The sequence below is a fragment of the Phalacrocorax aristotelis genome, chromosome 6 (assembly GCF_949628215.1).
Source record: "Phalacrocorax aristotelis chromosome 6, bGulAri2.1, whole genome shotgun sequence".
Lineage (NCBI taxonomy): Eukaryota > Metazoa > Chordata > Aves > Suliformes > Phalacrocoracidae > Phalacrocorax > Phalacrocorax aristotelis.
In genome coordinates, this window is record NC_134281.1 from 1,696,273 (window position 1) to 1,718,551 (window position 22,279).

General features: G+C 44.5%; 1 protein-coding gene across 2 annotated transcripts in view; it reads right to left on the bottom strand.

Annotated features, from left to right (window-relative positions):
• Positions 1-22,279, bottom strand: part of GRM7 (glutamate metabotropic receptor 7) — a 309,474-nt gene that overhangs the window by 68,566 nt on the left and 218,629 nt on the right. For both annotated transcript variants that reach the window (XM_075095593.1, XM_075095592.1), the window contains exon 8: positions 1,886-2,821. In XM_075095593.1, coding sequence (XP_074951694.1) covers positions 1,886-2,821 — 936 coding nt within the window. The remainder of the gene's footprint in view (positions 1-1,885; positions 2,822-22,279) is intronic.

A 22,279-nucleotide genomic window follows, 5' to 3' on the forward strand; every position in this document is an offset into this window, starting at 1 on the left:
TTGTTAAATGGATATAGAGGGGGGGAAAAGGCAGCAAGAAGACAAAGCTCTTTCCTACGCAGGGAAGTTTGGGTTCCGTAAGCGGAGATAACTGACGGTATGCTACTAAATCCACGTGAGATCTGAGGGAGAGCAGCTGAGGCGAGGTCAATGACGCTGCATTCGGCTGAGTATGCCGCAGGTAAGGAGACACGGCAGTGCTTTCCTCTGGGCTGGGGAAGCGGATGGCGTCAGGGCTGGGGAGGGTTAAACAGGCTGGCAGCAGTTCAGGACAGCCTAATATTTTCATTTCTCCCTAAAGACTAGGCTTGCAGGTATTTGCCAAATCACTCTGAAATTACAGCTACCTCTGAACAAGGTACAGAGAGAAGTCAAACCAGATCTCTGTCACCAAGCATTAGCTGGAGTCACTTGGGCAGCAAGAGGAACGAGCACGAAGGGCCTGAGACCCGGGAGGTAACCGATGCTCAGCCACTCACAGTTTGATTTAGCCCTGCACATTGTAATAATAGATTGATTTTTCACCTCTTGAACACTGTCTACTCAAAACGCACAGAGAAACCAAGGTTCTCCCTTTTTAAATTTAATTGCAAGTCTGAAAAGATTTTTCCTTGCCAACAGACCTTCCGCCAATGTTTTGGAAAATTAATCATATTGTCCTCTGGCTGTTTATTGCCTTCTTCCTCCCAGGCCACCATCCTCACCAATAAATATGATGGGAAGAAGGGAGCGACCTTCTCCGTGTTACTTTGTGCGAGACAAAAGAGAGGCTGTTAACGTTTGTACCTAAACCATCACCGCCTCAGCTGCAACTCACTGGGCTGGGGTCCCAGCTAGCTGCTTGTTCCAGCAGAGCTGATACGATGTATGCACGAAGAGCACTTTAAACCTGACTTCTGCTGGCAGCAAAGCCCGTAGTTGACCAAGTTTTGCATCTCTTCATGCTCACGCCTGCTCTGATTGCCGGGGTGTGTTTCCCTAAGGTGCCCAGCCCCCCTCCTCAGCTGCCAGCAGCTGTGAGCACAGGATGGAAGTGATGTGCACTTGAGCCCTGTACAGAGAAGCTGCAGACCCCTCTGCAGCATCTCAAGCCTCTCAAAGACAACGGGAGTCTTTAATTGAGTCTGACGGCGCTTTGCAATAATTAATTTTCATAGCAATCCCACTAACGGATTAGATCCTAATGTTCAGGTGCTTTTTCTAAGTGTAACCTTTTGGACCGACTTTTGGTGAATGAACTCCATGGGCTTAAGTGGACCTCGCTTATGAAAAGCAACCTGGCATTCACAGCAGGACTCTGGCTATACCCTTGCCATGAGCTATGGGGTAGCTCTACCTGGGCTAGTTTGAAAATAACCCATACAGATAGCACTGTCAGTCTAGCCTCAGCAGCTGGAGCTCGGGACAGACCATTTACCCTGCGGTGTAAAGGTGCCCCGAGGCAGGGATTTGTGAAGCACAGCACTCACCGGACTAAGCACTGCCCTCCGTGCTGAACTCCAGAAGTGCAGGAGGTTTCTTGGCTATTTTTTGACAGTTTTTTTGCTTACATCTAGTATTCAAAATTATTTAATTAAGAGATACCTCTTTCTGGACACTATGACAGCTAATTCCCCCTTCTCCTACTGAAAAGATACAATTGAAATGGATGCAACAATAAAACTAATGGCTAATATGATTGCTATTGATCATTTGCCAGTTTATCAGATGAACAGCCCACCAGCCAAATGGAGAAGGAAAATAGTGCTATATATTGCACACGTCTCAGTAATGAGCTAACTGGATAGCTCCTTTTAAAATCTATGTAAAGCTGAAAATTAGTGCGCAATTTACAACTGCAATGAATCCTGATACGTCAGATGCACGTTCGTTCATTTTCACCTACCTTTTCGGCTGACTGGGCAGTGCCAAAAAATATTGGAATGAAGGCAAGCCATACTATACAGGTAGTGTACATAGTGAATCCAATGGGCTTAGCTTCATTAAAATTCTCTGGGACACCCCGAGTCTTGATGGCATACACAGTACATGTAACCATTAGAAGAATGCTATAACCCAAGGAACAAATGATTTGTAGATCCGTAATGTCACATTTGAGAACTCCTCTGGCTTGATCAGGATTCATAGTTTTCTGCTCATCATAATCTATGATGATGTTGGGTGGGTCAACTGCAAACCAAATAAAGACACCTAGAAGCTGAACAGATATCAAACTTGACGTGATCGCCAGCTGCGACGTGGGGCTTATGAGCCTAGGTGCTGTCACTGACTTTTTGCCCTGTTCAAATATGCGGTAGATACGGTTTGTTTTAGTTAACAGGGCTGCATAGCTGATGCACATCCCCAGGCCCAAGAAGATACGGCGGAAGGAGCACACTGCAACGTTTGGTTTGGCGATCATCAGAAACGTGATTATGTAGCACAGAAATATCCCTGTTAACAGGACGTAGCTGAGTTCCCTCCCAGAGGCCCGGACGATGGGAGTGTCGTTGTATCTGATGAACGTTGCCATGACAAAGATGGTGGCAATAATTCCCAGCATGGCCAAGAAGACGGGTATCACAGCCCAGGGCGAGTGCCACTCCAGCTTGACGATGGGTATGGAACGGCATCCCGTTCGGTTCTCGTTGGGCCGCTCGTTGTACGAGCAGAGCAGACAAGTCACCTCGTCAGCCTGGTACTGATAGCCGTCGCAGAGCTCGCAGTGCCAGCAGCACGGCATCCCCTTCACCATCTTCTTCCTCTCTCCTGGCTTGCAAGGCAGGCTGCAGACCGAGGACGGGACTTCATGCACCCCTTTGCCCCACTGCATTTCATCAATCTACAAGACATGTGAAATAGAAAGAGGCTGGTTATTTCGATGTTACTGTCAGACAGCCAGGGTGGGAAGGGAAGGGGGAGGACCAAGGGGGAACCAACAACAGAGAAAAACCAAATGGATAAACTTTACTTGTGGTCGACTCCTGGAAAAGCACCAGGAACCACATGTGCTGGTGTCTTCGCATGGGACTCTAATGCATGACTATATTTACTGCCTTTATTTTTCATGTTTATTAGTAGTTAATTCTGATGGAATGACACACGACATCAGCTAAAAAGTAGAGTGTAAACGTCCTCCTTGTTTCATGAAAATTAGCAAGAACACTGCAATGGCTTGAGGGAAGGCAGGACTTACATTCACAAAACTGCTTCCTATGCATCTAGAGCTTGGGGCTTCTTACTGAGACCAGAACAAGGGATCTCCCTTCTAGGAACTACTACTGACCAGGTCAGTATTTTAAATGAGGTGGAACTGTGTCTTATATAGGGCATGGCATCAGTGAGAACGTGACAAGATCTACAATATGAGCCATGTAAGAAATACGAAGGACAAAGAAAATAGTCATAAATGAAAAATGCAATTATTGGATAATATTTCATTTCAAAGTCACATTCTGCTTTTGAAATACCACACATGCTTCTGGGAATGCAAATTATAAATGATTATATTAAATAAATGGAAACTCTCACTTGTTCTGCAGTCTTAAGAAACCTGAACTCCAAAGTATGTGCACAAAGGCTCCCAAGTACTGCAGAAAATTAGACTCACAAATCATTTCAAAATACTCCAGACTAAAGCCACTCAGCAGTTTCCAAGAACAGGGAGGTTTAGCTTTGGAGCCCCCCTGAAATAGTCCAGACTGGAACCACTGGGAATGTCCTGACATTCCCAGCACCAATTCACTGCACCAGTTACCAACTCAGCTGCCCAGCACAACTTCAGTGGCTCCAATAGCTGCTCTGAGAGTGTGTGTGTGTGTGTGTGTATGGCTTTTCCAAATATAGAACCTGATCTCCTGGGATCGATGTGAATAAGTGTTATTAACAACAAAATTTCGGCTTTTTTTTTTTTTAGTTTACTTATATGCTTACAAGTGCCACTATTTTCCCTACAAGTAAAAAATTCTAAGATGAGTTTCTTGAATCATCTGCCTTGATTATTAATGTGTACAGGAAGACTGGGGTTTGCAAGTCTTAAATTGAAGGATTAAGTTACACTTGCCTAATTTAATTCAAAATAGAACCTGTTTCATCTTCATTTCATATATTAAACTCCCCCCCAAACCCTAAAGTCACACACTGCTCAAATACTGTACTACTAAGGGTCTCTGCTGTGAATGTTGTAAGAATAATCCCTCAATAACAGAGATTCTGGAGGTCTGCTGTGCTTGAAAAACTTCATTAACCTTTAATATTCACAGTTTATTTTGAAAAAAAAAAATAAGATCAATGAACTTTTCCTTCATACTGCGTTGAGCTGCAGGTATGTAGCTTACAGAAGCTGAAGGAAAACTGATGATAAAGGAGAATACAAAGACTCATTTAATTGCACGGGTAAATGGTAGTTTGGTCTTAGCGGAAGCTCTTACAAGGAACCAGGAAATCCATTTCCATGCCCGACTCTGTCACTGCTCCAACTAGCAAAGGCTAGCGAGCCCTTTACACATCTGGAGCTGAATTCCTAGGTTGTGCGGGCGCCTCCCAGGAGAGCTGGAGTAAGCCGGCACGTGTGAGCGTGCTGCAGAGGCACGACAAAAGATGTGAGCACGAAAGAGAACCAAAGAGATGGTGAGGAAAAAGAACCTGGGCCAAGATTTCTGACCCATAAAGCGGGTGTGAAAAATTTCACGGCAATTCCTTAAGAAACCAACCGCCCGACAGTTTGCATCTTCTTTTACTCTTCTTAATCGTTGATCTGCATCTTGCCCGTTTAAAAAGTAGACGGAGACAGGGTAACCATAACTTACGCGTACAGCCAGAAAGTGAGACACATCGTCCCAGTCCGGAGTCTCCATTTTCTATCATAACTATTAAACACAAAAGTCACTTGACACCCTTTTTACAGCAGGTATTGCTAGGAAATGAGAAAGGCACCCTAACTGCATGGATTTTGACCCAGTGATGAAAGGATTCTCACCAATTTTCTGCATGCTAATATCTCACAGAACCACAGAATTATTAATGTGTTATCATACCCCCACCCGTCCCTTATGACTATAAAAGGCTGAATTTCCATATTCACAACCATATTCCATGGCGTTGCTGGGTATCTGGGACAGCCTAGAGGTACTTTATTCTGAGCAGATACTGTGTGTAAAGAGGTAAATAGAAGATCAGACAAAATTATGGAAAGTCCTTTCTCTGGTCTCCTGGGACACCACCACGATAACTCTGTATCACTGGCCTCAAAGATTTGCAGCGTTCTGCTGCTTCTGGCAAGAAAATTAATGATGGAAACTGCCTGTCAGAGAAACCACCTGGCACCAGAGCCTGGCACTGGGACATGAGAATCTGAGTCAAGCTAGAGACACTTTTCCTACTTAGAAAAGAATACTTTGGAAACATTTTTTGTCTTTGAACTAAATTATTGTTTCAATATTCAAAATCTTGTTTCATTACATACATTTCAGAAATGCAGACAAAAGCAATAAAATGCTCATCTGTGTATTTGGCTGCTTTAGGATCTGATAATTGTGCCTGATGTGCTATTTTCTGTCCCCCTTTCCCCCTCCCTCCTTCTTCCAGCTTTTACTTCAATTTCCTTGAAATAATTTAGCTTTCGAGAACCTGAATCTAAAAAAAAGACTTCTGGTGTGACAAGTAATTGTTATATTCAATCATTTAATGCATTTACTTAAACCTAAACCTGCTTATGTCGAGTGACTCCTTCCCAATACTTTTAGTTACTATGAACTGGAAACTGCTTCCTTAAAGATTCTGGGTTTAGAGTTTCAGGATCAGGATCGTAAAATCCTGATAAAACAGCAAGGATGACTGTCGTCCACAACTACTGTAAGAAGACCTTCAACAAAACCAAAATAGCAGAGCATTTTGGTTCAGGAGGTTCATGCTCTTTCTCTGACCTGGCCCCCAGGCTGGGTTGATCAACTTGGGCAAGGCACTTCATGCATCTTCTTCTTCTATTTCCCCACCTGTAAGCTGGAGATGCTGCCAATTATATTTATAACAAAGACCGACAAAATCTTTGAGATCCATAGGGGAAGAGCGCTATAGACTTACAAATCCTACATTTCTATAAGCAAATATGATAAACTCTGATCCCATAATCAAAAAGTGATTATCTGAAAATGCTAATCATCATCTAGAAAGCAGTAGGGAAACAATTCCATAAATCCTGAGGAAGCACTCTTCAATTAGCACAGGTCTTGCACAGAGGATTAGGGAATTCATGCTGCCCAAGCCACAGCACTCACAGATGCAGCCAGACACACTACGCACAGCTGGCCAACAATTTTGCATCTTGAACTTAGCGCTTGACCAAGTCAGCACTGAGGGACACAAGAAACTCCTCCATTGCAGTTCTGCCAAATCCGGGAAGGATGCAAACCTAGACTGCACTAGATGCCGTAGACACATGCCTCGTGTCTTGAAAAATCACATACCTACCCGTCACCCACTTAGCACCATGTTGACTAGCACATCTTCAACAGTATAATGTGCTGACTGATGCTATCATAGTTCATCCACTGAGGATTTTATCTGATAAATGGGACACACACACGCCACCACCAATGAAGTGGTTCATTGTGGGACATTCAAAACAACTGATGAAGGAAGAACTTCGAAGCTGGCCGTGCTCCACGGTGCCTGGATCCAGTAGAGCCGCTACGTTACAGTGGGACACTACCTTTTGCCCTATCACCGCAGTACAGAGGAAAAAACCAAACCCAAAAGTAAACGAACAAAAACCGCACAGAAGAAAAGGAAAAGCTCCCTCGCAGATCCAGCGCCTTCCCCACAGCCACAGAGCGACGCAGCATCCGTCTTGCTTAGAGGTTAACTCTAATGCTTTTTCCCCCAAACTCTTACATATTGCCCAGCTCACAAATGCCTCGAGCTAGAGGGATGGGATCCATTTCCAATATAAATGCTCATTACTTTCACTACAGAACAAACATTAACAAGAAATGCTTAGTCTGTCTCACAAGGCCTAACATAATTGTTCATTTTAATGAATAAAGTAATTCAATATATGTGTATAATTTAAACATCGCTGCTTTTTTTCCTCACTAGCACAAACATTTCTGTAATAAGCTATTTGTTCTGAACTAAATGGTTTCATGCAATGTTTGATTAAAATAAAAATCAGTACAAAAATAATTACATTAGTGATAATTAACCTACTCGGGGGAAAAAAAAATTGCCACGTTCCCTGATACGACTTTCATAACAACTGTGCCATTAATTTCACAGCCACATTAGAAAACAATTGCGGAGGATTGTGCTCAGATTTATTGCCACCTTTACAGATTGCTTTTAGACTCCAGTTACTAAGTCAGCAGTTCAAACAGTTTTTGTATATTCAACTTTACAGATGGCAATATTTGCATGACTTAGCTCTTAGGGCTTAGCTATTAATGTCTTGTAATTAGTTTCTAAATCCAGGGCTTTAACATGGTAATGGTTTTAAGCTAAGAATATGTCAATAATACATAGTCAACAGAGCCTTCTGCAAAATATCAACTAAAATCTCTTCAATAGATAACAGCAACGATAAGCCAAACTACCAGAGAAAGATGCAAAGCTACTCCAACAACTTGCCCAGACACTCCAAGCAAGGTGTTTCACCTCAAACTAGAACTTATTTTAATTTTACTGCCTGCAAGGGATTGACAGAAAAGCCTTAAGATGAGTGTGAAGCCTGCAAGGTGACGGAGGCAAAAAATCCCGGTGGTTTTTGCTTGTGACGAACAAATCACTGCACTCCAAGCGGCGCAGGCTTAATGCATTTTCAGGACAGCGCAAAAAAAACCCCAGAAACTACAAAACCTCTATTTAAACAGACTGACTGTTTGCGCAGCGACAGCGTGCCAGCTCTGGGAAGCCAATGGTTCCTGCCCCTCCCTGCGGGGACCAAAGCCATGGTCCCACCTCAGTCCCACCCCAGGACCCAGCTCTGCTCGCCATGGCTCAGGGTTCATCCTCTTAACCTGGGTGCCCTCAGCACAGGTTTGAGCCCAGTTACACCCTGACACCCTGAAATGAGGTAAAGACTTGAGCTCACGCGTCCTCTTAATTTTCTTTCTGTTCTCTTGTTTTAAATCAAAGTGAAAATCCAGCTACTTCAAAGCAGCTTTTAAAATCTCTGCAGGGCAGAAGTAGGACACGTTAACCAGCAGCCCCCAAAACCCAGAGATAACGGTGTCTAAACCTGATCCCCAGCTGCTGTAAGAGCATCTCTGCTGGGACGGGGGTGCTGTGGACCCGGCAGAGCCCGGGCACCCCTGCTCCCCACAGAGCACCCGAAATCTGGTCCCGAGCTCTGCAGCTCACGCCCCCCCCCATGACAGCTAGTTTTTCCCCCTCCTTCCAGTGCCTTTCCACAGGAACACTTCATCAGCGAGACGAAGCATCAGCCCAGCGCTGCCTTCCTCCCGATGCCAGAGACTATGAGGTTTGTGCTAGCGAGTGTTCTTCGGTGTCTTGGGACACTTCAAAAGGAAGCTACTTTAGAGGAAAAGCAAGACCTAAGTTTTCCTGCTCTGCTGTATTAATTATGTTAAATCCCTCCAATCTATCTTCTTTATAAACAGAAGCAAAATGTCCTCGCATATATTTTTTGTTCTGGTTTCTCCTACTGCTACCCCTCTTGTTTCTGCCCTAACGTAACAGTGACTGCTGCGAGATCACAGAGTGTCCCGTCCATAAACACACACAGGACAAGCAACTCACAACTTCCTAACTGAAGGAGATAGAAACACATTGCTTCTCAAAGTCTTCCAGCCAAAAACCTTGTAATTTTTCGTTGTCAGCACAAATCAGAAATGTCGTCAGGAAATCGTGACGCCGTTCCCACAGTGCCAGACCCTCATCTTTGCACCTGCTGATTCAGATCCCTATTAATGAGCACAGTGCCCCCACGATCAGCCTCGCCCAGGAACTGCACAGCTCCAATTTCTTCCTCCCATCAATGTTGTGCCAGCCCTTGGGAAGCCCCGGCGTGGGCAAGGATCCCACAGCGCAAAGCGCTGCATGAACACGTGCAGAAAATAACCTTCCTTAAAGCTTTTGGAAGACGCGGGACTGGCTCACTCGGTCACTCCCGTGAGAGGAGGATGGGGCTCGCGGCTGGGAGCCCGGCACCCCACGCGGCGCTGGGAGACACGGGGATGCTGTGGGACCAGCCCTGGGGGTGTTGCCTGGGTTTGCATCCCCAGCACCTCTGGGGCCGGCGCACCAGCGTTTCCCTGGGTAGCCGGTGGAAGTTAACTGAAACACTGGAGGTCAGTCATCTACCGGTGTTTTTCTCTAGTAAGAAAACTCTAATTTCAATGTAACACCTTGAATACCTACAGGTGCATCCGGGAGAGGCTCCCTCCTGCTCTGCTCCTCTCGCACTGAATGTTCGCTGTGAATTACCTACCACGGGTCAAAATTCCCCTGGCACTGGGTCTTACCACCTAGAGTAAAGAACAGTTGGTATTTGTGTAGAGGTATGACCATCTGCATGCATTGCCTCTGCATCACTTTGTATTTAACACACTAAATTAATTCTGATTTAAACTTCAACTGAAACCATCACTTCTGTCCCTACACTGTAGCTCTTTTCTGGTGATCTCATGACAAGCAGTTCTTAACCTACATATAAACCTCATTTATCTTTCTCTTTCCTCTCCTGATCTTACTTTTTCTTTCATTTAATATTAGTCATCATTTTCTTCCAATCTCACCTGCTTTGAGGACACCAGAAACAAGTCACACTGAGCACTTGTAACAACATCTTTAATGAGATCCAAAGGCTGTTAGTTCTACATTAAATGTAGAGAAAACCGCTTAACCTACAGTTTTTTGCAAAAATGCTTATTATCATATATTTCTGTTGACACACAATAAAAACTGAAAATGAATTATTTTAATGCTTTTATATCTGACCACAGCTTTGTGTTGTCTTCTCACTAATGGGAGGGGATAAACCACGCATCTTTGGTATTCATCCTGCATCCCCTGCAATTTTAAGTTAAAAAAGGGCTTGCAAATGTGCACTTATAGTACACAATTCTTATCTCTTTAAGTTGACAGGTTAGAGCAAATCTATCATTTGAAAGCAGAGGTAATCTAGGACAAGTTTTCATCCTTAAGTAAGTGGCTTAGAATGAGAGTTCCTGTAATCAGCCCCAAGCCAAGGACTGACTGACAGGGCGCTTGGGGGTTTATGCCGCTGCCCTTTGTGCCATGCCCGACGTTTCATTCCCAGCACACCTCAGTGTCAAACTGGTCAAAAGAGAATCCAGTCGAACAGTCAGCTTCCATATTTTACAAAGTAGGCTAAGCTCACAGTGCCCTTAATATTTTACACACAGAAAATAACATCTCCCACATGGGGAGCAATGTTGCCATTCTTACATGCTGGGCTTAATTCCAGAATATCATGTATTCTTTTGAAAATTAATAACGCCAGCCCTTGTCTATCACTGCTCATTCTGCTGCAGTCATTTTTTTTCCCCCCTTGACCAACAACAGTAATTTTTAAGGGAAAGTTTGGTCTCCAAGTGCTTTCTTTCAACTCCTGCTACAACCCAGCACAGTGCAAACCTGTGCAGTGTAAATGATCTGATTTTTTTGAAGGGTGCTCTGAAGGCATCTGTTGTTGGGGGTGGGGAGGAAAACCTGTTGCATGGCATTAAGGGGATATTTACACGTCAGATTTGCAGCTTCATACGGGGAAAACGACGGCTCACTGTGGGAGCAGCCCGGAACGCCTTAATCAAGTGACACTCCCACTGATTTCAGTCGGAGCTTTCCTTCAGTGAGGAATAACAGATCAGGGTTTAATTATAACTATAGGTCACCTTGAAATCACCAGCAGGTTATTCTAGAGACACAGCTAAGTGGGAAAGTGTACCTGGAAAAGTGCTGACACTCTTAAAACTTTATTTTTTGGAAGATCTAACTAATGTGGTGCAGGGATTATGGAAAATAATAACCTCTTTTCAGTTCAGCTACTGGCTCATACTGTATGGACCACAGAAAAGTAATCTGCCAGCACTTAAGTTTGCCAGTGACCCAAGTCCTGCAAATCCCGTTGGTCAGGTCCCTTACCCCACTGCCAGCAAGGTGCAGCTCTTTCCTGGCCCAATCCCTGCAGTTCTGGCATCCCCCTGAGCCAGGGCCGTGCTCACCAGGATGCTCCGCGAGACTCGCCAAAAGCAGCAATCTGCTCAGTACGTGGAGAGTGAACAAAGTCCTCTAGTTTGGCCTGATGAAGATGGATTTTCATCTCCATAACCAAAGGCAGCTCCTTGCTAGGAAGGTCTGCGCCCACCCTCGGTTCGGACCAGCACTTCCGCGTTACTTAGAAACACTACAATCTTTTTCTAGACTGAGTCTCAGAAGCAGGTAGGTATTTTTTGCCAACACTTTTTGCAAATGTTTCAAAAAAACCCCTTATTCTCAGAGATATCTGTAGAGAGGAAAATTCAATGATATAAGATTGGCAGTGACAGACAGAACTGAAAGCACCAGACATTTTTTACTAATAAGCTGTACGATAGCCTTCACTCATAGCAGTGTCTGAAAGGTGGTTATACAAGCAAGACGACAAGCACTGTGCCTCAGCAGCCGTAAGGCATAAAGCACGTGCAGCGCTCAAGGTAAGAGCTACGCAGAAACACCTTCTACACATGCTGTTTTGGTTCACCTCTAGAAACGAACTTGCTAAGTCAGGACTCCTCCTTTGGCTCAGTCTACAGAGCTGAGCATTCTAGGAGACCACGCTCCTTTGTTTGATATTTATATTAGTTTAAATATATCATTTAACTAACGGGCCAAAGCAGAATCCCCAAACAAATCCAAAATCAAGCTACCCATGTTGTGCAGAGAGCAAGGTACGTACATACTTTCCTCAGGAGAGCACAAAAACCTTCAATCTCAAGGTGAAAAAGCTCCTGCAATTCCCCTGACACAACTTTTTATCCAAAGAACGCCCCTTAGCGCTAGACGCGGCATCGCTCCAACCCGTCGCACCTGCATCTTCATCAGAAAAGACATCGGAACTGTGCCACAGGTGCACGCTCCCAGGTCTACACCCCTGCCCGTGTCCTCGCTGTGAGCCACGCTCTGAGAAACCTCGACCCATTCCGCCAGGAAAGAGCGACACACCCCAAAATGCTGAGACTTCGCCAAACTCCTGCAAAGGGATGCTCGGGGATTGCCACCTTTCTGCTCTGAAACCGGTTCCAGCGGCTGAACCGAGCTCGCTCACTCGCCAGGCTCGTTAGGCCTTCATTACCGCTAGCCTTGTTACAGAGCTGCATCGAACCTCACGCGCTTGAGCCTCGTTAGAGAGCTCACGTCGCACGGCACTTAGGGTACGAAGGAGATGTGAGCAGCACCCGCTGCATGCCGACGGCAAGAGCTCATTTTACCTTCCTAAATGATCGATCTGCCAGCTGTGGATTTCTTAGAAGAGCTAATTGTAGATGTGGGTCAAAACCAGCGACGCCTTGACACAGATTATACCCCTGGAAGGTGGGTGTGTTTCTTCCTGATTAATGACTGCACCAAATCCGAGTAGGAATTAAGATTTCAACTCAGAGGTATTTAAAGCAGACGTGCCTACATATATTCATGGGAATTTATGTCAAGCACTCCACTAAACAATATCAAGCCCTTTTAAAAAGCTGTATGATTTTAGCAGACACAGCGACCGGGAGCGGTCAGAGCTCAGAGGGGGTGTCACCGGCAGAACTCGTAAGCCACAATTTCAGTCTGCAAAAGCGTCCATTCATCCCACTCATAACCTGCACTTTTGCCAACTCCTGATGTTTCTCTTGTCATACACAAGGAGATACAATTCTCCTTAACTAAAGGAGCAATTTACAGCTTGTCTGCCTACTAACGGGGACAATGAAAGCAGACCTATGGCAGCAGTAGCCTGGACACCCCTCTCGCAGGTATGTAACGCTTTTTGGCATAAGCTGGCTTGTCCTTTAGTGTCACAGTCTTCAATGAAACACAGCTGGAAGCGAAGCCTGGCACTTCTGATGGACAAGAAGGGCCTGCAGTGAGGAACACGCTCCTTCACGCCAACAACGGGTCACCGTGCCCAAATGGCCACGGCCTTGCCATTTAACACGGCACTCGGCGTCTGCTGTTGGAGGGGTGAAGCACCAGGCCGTGTTGTGGCCCCAACCACCCCGCGCACATCAAACACCAGGATCTCGGTAGGAGTGGTCTGATCACAACAGGATCCGTACACACTGCCACGCAAAACAAAAAGGGAAAAGATGAAAGATTTCGTTTCCAAGTGAGGGGGCCCAGTTACATACTCATATAAGAAAAACTGTTCAATATTTTACTATTCTGGTGGAAGGAGCCTTAATAGAGTTCCTTTCAATCAAAGGTATTTCAGATCTTCACTTTCTTCTGCTTTTTAGGATGGTTGGACATGTTTGCTTGTATCCTATTTCACATATACCCATGTTGCAGCTAGAATATAAATAACAAAACTTTAAAGTCATGAGGGATACAGTAAATAATTAGTTAAGGCTACCTTTTGTACGACTCCTAACGGAGAAGGCTAAAATGGTCTAGCTGACTCCCACACTGTTTCCATCCAAAGATCTGCGAGTGGTACACGAATGCAGAAGTACATGATAAAAGGGACCAAGGAAACTACCAGGTATAATAAAGCACTGGTACAGCGAGACGAGAGGCCCAAGCCATCAGCACGGGGTTTGTAGCACGCGCCCGCTGACTCCAGTGCTGTACTTGTTCAGCGCCTGTCCTACAGCACCGACACCGAGAGGTTTCGTTGTGCAGAACGACCAGAAACCCGCAATCCGAAGTACCAAGGCACCGAAAACAGCTCAACGTTAGGGCAATGCAATTGCTACTATTTAAGCAGTCAAAATCAAATGTTCCAATGCTTGTTTCTAACGTGCTCATAATGCTCAACAACTGGCATGTTTAAGTCCTGAATAACAAGCCTGGATGACAATGGCACATCTAGAAGCAAATCCAGGAATTCTGATTTTTCTCCCGAAAACTCCTTTTCTGCATTATTTCTCATGGTATAGCCATGAGCTGACCTTACCCTAGTTTTGCAAAAAAAACTTATTAGCTCTTTATGTTTGTTTATCTCTGCTTATGAACTAATAACTTCTATTTTTCTTTTATTTATGATTGTGGAAAAGGAATACATCTGCCAAATCTGATATATTACTTTCCAAACGGAAAGGGTAATAACTAGAGATGCACCAAATGGCATGTGTGTAACTTGGATAGCATTGATCTTGAAATGCCTGCCAACTCAAAATGCTTTAGTTTATTTATCCTACTAATTCCCAAGCTGATTCAAAGACCAGCATTTGCTACTCAAATTATTTGGTTCCGGTTTTCCCTTTCTAAAGAATCAGCAGCAATGGTACAGTAATTTTCTCATCATGTCTAGAGCGCAGGGCATAATGATGCGCAGGCCAGGGAAGCAAGATGAAAGAAATACAAAATTCTGAGTGAAACTCAGTACCTAACTCATTTAGGCCTAATTGGATTGCTGCAGTGTTATTAATACTATTAAATTATCTTGCTCAGGTTATACCCAGTCAATTGGTCCCTAAAAGAACTGTAGATGGTACACAGAAAATTAGGGTTGGCTGATGGGACTTTAATTACACTGCACTTGGGGCCAGTCTTCCATCAACACCGCAGTCACGTCCTGCTGAAACCGAGCCGGGAGAGGAAGAGGGAAGCGATGCGGTGGCCGCAGGCACTCGCTGCAGGGGAGGGTGGCCAACGGCTGATGCTGGCAGCTGCTTCTGCTCCAAAAGCCGTGCAGGACACTGGCTTGGTCTGCACAGCACCGGCCCATCGCAGCAGGCAGACAGACAGAATGGAAAAACCCAGCGGCAGAGATTGAAATTGAAGATTGTTCCGTGGATTTAGTATCTAAATTAATACTGACCCTCCAACCACACCCTGCCTAAAACAATAAAGGCATTGGTCTAGTTGAAATTCCACTGGAGTTCTGCAAAAAAAGTTCAGAGTTTGTTTTGTTTTTAGATTAACCTTGCAAACCTAAGGGATGTTGTACCTCATCACATTTTTGCATACTAAAGCAATAATAACACAACATTTTGCCTTCCACCCCCCACCCTCCCCACCCCATCCCTTCCCACCTGTTTGAGAAGTAAAAGGACTGGAACTGGTATCTTATTCCCTGCAGTTGAGCACCCTAAATATTTAACTGTAAGACATACTCCCAGTTGTGCACCTTCCTTCCAGCGCCGTGAATTCTCCTCCCCGCAAACGGGGCAACGCGTCCAGTAAAATCACGGAGAGCCTCCCGGCGCGCTCCCCTCTTGCGGGGAACGTCTGGCAGCGGGGAGATGGGATTCGCCCCCGGGAGAGGGGGCACCGTGTGTAAAGCTCCCACGTCCTGAACGAACTCAAACCTCATGTAATGGTGATCGAGGAGAAAAGCCTGTACTGCCTTCTCCGGTTGTATTTTTGAGAGGAAAAGGGACCCCAGATCTGCTTTTGCAAAGGGAGGTTTGAGGCTGTTCTACCCTTCGCCAGCCAGTCTAAAGGACAGGCGTTGCAAGAGTGGAATAAAATATCTAATTATAGTTACCACTGGGAGCCAGATGCTCGGATGCTAATTTTAATGGTCAAATACATATCCTCCATGCCATTAAAAGGCGCAATTAACAAGTAAACAAGTTTGTTTCATGGGAATCATTTAACACGGCATTTTCATATAAAATGTACATTTTCAGATTAGTGGAAGAAGAAACAAATAAAAAAGGAAAGCAAAGCAAATAAAGGCTTCCCCTCAAGTTTTAAGAGCGGGCTAAAGACCCTTCACAGCTGTTTATTTGGGGCCATTATTGCCTATCACATGAACGATTAGCTTGAGACACATTTAAACGCACGCTGTATATCCGATATCATAGTCCTGCCACAAACCATGTCAATTTTCTACAGAAATCAGTATTCAGGGACATTTAAAGAGTGATTATTTTTGACCCAGTCAATACATGTTCTCTGTCAGTAACCTTTATGCTTTGCTTAAGTATTGGAAACTCAGACTGTTCACATGGTCCTGATGCGTGCAGAGCTTTTTAAATAAATCCCTTTACAGGATTTCTTTCTCCCCTCTAAAGCAAACGGGCACAATATTATGCAATCGTCATAATTTCTACTCTACTCTCCTTGGCACTTACATCTGTATGGGAGCAAAATTTCATTTTGCTAAACACAGCTGGGTTATGTTTTGGACCTACAAAAATAGCTTTAAGCCAACAGTTCCCGTATTTGTTAATGCAATACATTTAAAAAATTCACATGCAAATCCGATAAATAGAAGTGGAGACAAACAGGCAAGGTTTTGGCCGCTGTTACTAGTCACAGGACTAGTGGTGTGACTGGAGGACGCCAGCCCACACCCACTGTGGATCTGAACTAAAATCTCCGGCAGGAAAAGCCCACAAGCCTGTAATCCTGCTCGCTCCTCTGACTTCCAGGTTTTGCACGTGGAAAGGATGCCTCAATTCTCCAAACACGAACGTCTCAACAGAAACCACTGTGCATTTCATTCCGCCTCCGCACACAAGCGCAATCATAAAGCTTTTTTTGCTCTTTGCCTCAGGATGCGTCGCTGATTTGCACCTCCCGGGAAGACTTTGCTAGAAGAGCTTAACAACCAGCCCTCTGAGTGCCTCGCGGCGCGAAGCCCACCCTCTGCCTGCGGCCTCTCCCCGCGCGCCCCCGGCTGCATCCCGACCTCCGGAAGGGGAACCCCGGGCTCTCACAGCTCACGGAGGCAGGGACAGTAAACAAACACCCACCACCCCAGACAAACCACAAAAAGGAATCAGAAGTGGATAAGAAAGGAGCCGTCAAAGAAAGAAATATGACAAGCGTCTCAGTGGCTGCCCCCCTGGGCTCCCTAGACATGAACCTCCACGCTGCTGTCCGCTACCTCCAGGACAAAAGATTGCATTTATTTTGCAAACTTAAATGCGTTTGGTCTAGAAGCAGAAATTCAATTGCTATTTTGCAGATACTTCTTAGATTCTCCCTCTTTTCCATGGCTTGCTGTCGCCTACCACGCTCCTTACACATCTCCGCGTACCTTCACCTGCAATTCATGGACTTAAACAGAGATAATATTTGTCACCAAACTTCCCGTGTCAGGACAAGGATGCGATGCCAGCCCAAAAGCTGGTCAGCATCTCCGTGCCACTGGAGATCACCCGCAGCAGAAAGCAGCCCTCCCCCAGTGACCGTGGGTGGGAAAGCGGCTGCAACACAGGGTCAGAGCTAACGGGTGCCGCAGCTCTACAGCGGGAGTGACGGGGGGTCCTGGTGGGCTGAGGCAAGGAGAGACGGATGGAAAAGTTATGCAAAACCACAGCTGCAGACCAAGGTGGATCTAACTGGAAACCTCAGTTTTCTACTGGGTTACCTGACGGGCGTTATGCAAAATGCCGAGTGTTGACGTGGTGCTGGGCAAGGTGTTGTATCCCGCTTTCTACTCTCAGAGCAGTGGAAGAGTAGCTGCTTGCTGAGCGGAACAGTTTTGTTGCATGTGCAGTGTTTTTCTCTACATAGCTGGGTGAGCTCCTCCAAACACAACAAAGAACATCTGTCACTGAGACCTCCATTTTCAGTCATTAAAAGAAGAATATTACGCCCTCAACAACACACAAAACTGACATTATTACTCCTGCCAAAAGCAACCAAACCTGTTAATTATCCCTAAAATATCCCAACGAAATATTTGCTCTTGAATATATTTGCTGGCAAAAATATATTAGCCTTGCAAAAAAGGACCTAAGAAGTGATGTGTAGGGGCAAAAACATCACCTATTTTAAAATTTTATTCTATTTCTTATGCTACTCATTCTCAGAGCATAAGTCTGCCTGCCCACGGGCTCAAGGACATTTAAGAGAACAACACAAGAGGAAGGAAATTCTGAAGTCATCAAGTCGTCTGCTACGTAATTTTTTCCCATTATAGCTTTTATGATCTCCTTACATTTCTGGTTTCTTCCTGTCTTTGAAAAGACATGTAATACATCTTAGATATTCTCTCAGCCTGGTTTCTCTTAGCATTTATATCCCTACAAACGTTTTACCTTGTGACATTCTCAGACCTGGAGGAAAATTATACCGATGCTCTGTTGCCAAAAGCTGATATAGCTTAATTGACTTTGCTTTGCCTAAGGTAGCGCAGCTCGCACGGTATGCATTACCGCTTAGGCAAAATGGGTCAATAACAGAGAGGAAATGACATTTCACGTCTTTAATTCCCAGTCCGAGCTAGTTTTCAGAGTGAGGTGTAAGATTTAACTATTGCCGCCCTCTTTTTATATAGCGAAAATCTATACAGAATGCTCAACTCACTGAATAACCTTTCTTTTGTAAAAAAGAGACAGTTTTCATGATTTTCAAGATGGCAAGTGGCAGGCAGGTAAGGGCGCCACACTGCTCTGGCTCTTCTCTTTGTGCATTTTTTTCTAATTCTGCGGACGGTGGCTACCGACGGCTGCGGGTACTCGTTCTCCTGGATGGGTCTGTTACGCTGCTCACACCCAGCCTTATCAAAGCCTCCTAACGGTCGAATTCTCCAAGTTCCCTTCCCCATACCAAAAAAAGGCCACCCTGGCAGGCTTTCTGATTCACCTCAGGCCAGACCTTGCTGCAGGACCACTGCACGGCACTACCACCGGTACCAGCTGCCGCGGCGCACACACAAGCTATTTGCCAGTGTCACACAGCCCTCAGCTTTCTGTTGCGTATATGCAGATGTCAACACCATCAACGTCATGCTGCTCCCAAGATTTTCTGGTTGAATTTGGCATTACATGCTAACCGCTTGGCACAAGCGTATTGAAGCACACCGAGACACACTCTTGAGATTCTCAGGATCACAACCTGTACTACCTGAGGCTTTTTTTCAGAGAAAGCACAAGTACCAACGGGATTATCTGCATTTATTGATGATTTGCAATGACTTCTTTAGCTGTCTGCTGCGGTACAGAAGCGCTGCTTGATTCACATGGTCACTTATCATGTATTTCGAGGTTGTGCCCTTATCTGAATAAAAATTATTTACAGTAGCCGTTTCTAAACCTAATGCATCAAAACCGTCTGTGGTGCTACAAACGACATCGTTTTTTTCCAAGAGCACCTACCAAGTCAGGCTGTAATCGCAGCTCGTGAGCGGGACTTACGTGATTTCGGCCCCGCTGCCGTTAGTGTGCATTTTGGGGTCCTGATGGTGGACTAAGAACTAGTGTATGGTCATTCAGCAGGCTGGTGGCTTGAAAAATTCCCTTCTATTTGGCTGAAAGTTAATTCTGCAAGTTAAGATAATTAAAGGTGTTCATGACGGTTGTGGTTGACACGAGCAATGAAAGACTGCAGAATCTAATGACAGAACAAAATAAACGTCTGTTATTACAGTACACATTATAGCTATTGACACATTGGGCACGGTAACTCACGAGCCGAAACATGCAATTGGCATGGGTTTTAGAACCACACCGATATAATTGCTCACCTTTAAATTTCTAACTGGAGTGCATATAATTTGACTGATGGCTAACGGAGACCAAGCCCAGAAAGGCCCGGCTCTGGCAAAGAGCTTCGCAAACAGGCTGCAGACCTTTCTGGAAGGACTTTGCACGTAGCGGTGTTTGTGCTGTGGGATAACCCCCAAAGAGGCGGGCACCCACGGCCCCTCCAGTGAGACCGTCACCATGTGGCACCCAGCGACACTGAGAAGTGGGTGGGGGAGCAGAAGATGCAGAGTGTCAGGAACAGGGGAGAGGGGCTTCAGGTAGGCTTAATCCATCTCAGCGGAGTGTAAATGCCTGAAGAAGCAGCTCACAACTTTTTTTTTTAAACTAAAGCTAGTTATTTTGGGGCAGAATAACATTTAAGAAGCACCTTGAGAGGATGAGGAATGCCATTGCACTTGGGCGCAGCCCCAGCTGAGGACCGGGGCAGCACAGGCTGAGCAGCATTTCCATGGGAAAGAAATAGCCCAGATTAAGTTACTTTCTGAAAATGTCAACGAGGCAACCGTGGCTAAAATAATTCATATTCGTTCAGCTATCAGAAACCCAGTTAATTCTGGATACAACTACATCTCCGTGTACGCCAATATGCTGTAAAGTACAGCTCATTAAATCTAAGGGTTTAGCCAATTTCATTAAAAATGTAAACGGCGGTAATTTTCAACAAGTGGCTGCATCAGCTGAAAGCTCAAGGTTCTGCACCAACATATGAAAACAAAAACATACCGATCATGCTTAATACTTAAAATCTTAATTTTAAATAACACCCTGACCTCATTTGCTGAATTTGTTTAACGAGACTGTCTAACACCTGAATAATGCATGACTCCTGTCAACCCATCAACTCACAAGATTTCAGGCTCCAGGTTGTAATATAGATGTATTATCTTTGTACCAGCTACTCATTACAGTCTGTAACAGGAATAGGAAATGACACTACAAGGGCCAATTTATGTGACAATAACTGAAATGAGAAAGGAAATTGATACCAATTTTTATCTATCTTGATGTAATCCTTGAACCATGATTTTGAGCTTACTCAGACGGGGTAAATCAACGAAACCTTAAGGATTATATATTGCAAAGGTCTGTTTATGCGTATACATCCATACATACACATATAAAGGCATGTAAACATGCACTTTTTAATATATATTTGCAAATAGGGGTTTCGTGATTATACATCATATGCATATGGGAGCTAGACCTGATAACGCTACCAATAATTGTGCTTGCAGTTACACACAGCTTCACTAAGGTGAAATTGCTTAAGCTAAAATTTTCTGTGTTGAGAAATGTAAAATTCGTATTTTTGACTTTCAGAAAAAAATACTTCCAAATACGAGGTTAAATATGTTCTTTTAAAAGTGTCTAAAAATCCCCCAAACAACCCTATGGTCATTGTGGTGAAATTTTCTCACCCCTTGCTCTTTGAAGCAAAGACGTCTAATTGGCCAGACACGTGCCCTTTTGCTCTCCTTCCACCTGAAACCGGGGAAATCCCAGGTTCTCAACAAACTGAAATTTGCATATGCTCCAGAAAGATTTCCTTTTTGCTGCAGTATATTCCAAAAAGAATCCATCTGCTCGGAACATGCCCCATCCCCATCCCACCCCCCAAAAAAAACCCCCCAAACCAAAAACTCAAACCAAACCCCAACAACAAAACCAAAAAAAACAATGAACGGAAATAAGTTTGAACACATGGTTTTCAAAAAATGCCGTCTGTTGGCCAGATATTCCCGAGCATCAGACTTTGCTGAATAGTTGCTTGGATCTAATTAGCAATTAGCCATTCTGAATATTTTACCAAAAAAATTCGGGTGCATATAGATCTCTTGCAGAAGGTTAGGTATTTGATTACTCTTTTCATTAGCTTGCTATTCATAAATTTTACTTCCAAATTCTGTAACAGAGATGTTTATGGCATGTAAATAGGTTAGTCTGAGCCCAAACAGACTCAATAGGTGTTGAAGCGCGCAGCAATGGCTCCCCATCCTCTGTGGGTGACAGCTGACCCTCAAGCCATACGCGCTTGTCTGCTCCAAGGCCCGAGACTAAGGCACGGGAATGTTACTTTTTGTAAAGTAAGGCTTGTTTTCCATTTTTTATGTTCCTCTAAAATACTTGCCGAAACCTACAGTGAAGAAAACAACGTAATACAGCCAATTCCCCAAGGAGGAGGGAGTTATTAATAAGTACACTGCGACTTCCTTCACACTGTATAACACGAGCTAGGATTTATAAGGGGAGTTAGAGCTCCGTAACGTACGTGTTTACGGAACCATATTGATAATTATCAATACTATTAGTCTTCGAAGCACTTGTTTAGAAAGATTGCAGCGATATATCACTTATTGCTGGAGGAAATTCATAAAAGCGTAAGGAATTGCTCAGCAGCCAGCCTTCCCGACTCTGCATGCAAAAGGCCCCGTTCAACCGGCAGTCATGTTTCAAGCTGTACGCTGCTTCATGAGACTACATTTACAATTCAAGGGCGCATCTATAAAAAAATACAGATTTTTTTTATCTCTACACATAGTATGTTTCGGCATCTTTAATATGTATTTGCTTCTGTTTGCAAACAAATTAATCAGAGAAATGTTTTAATTTTATCTGGAGCTCACAGTTAACCCTGCCTGATGCTTTGGAAGCGAAGCAAGTTTCAAGTAAGAGTTACTTGAAATCTCTAT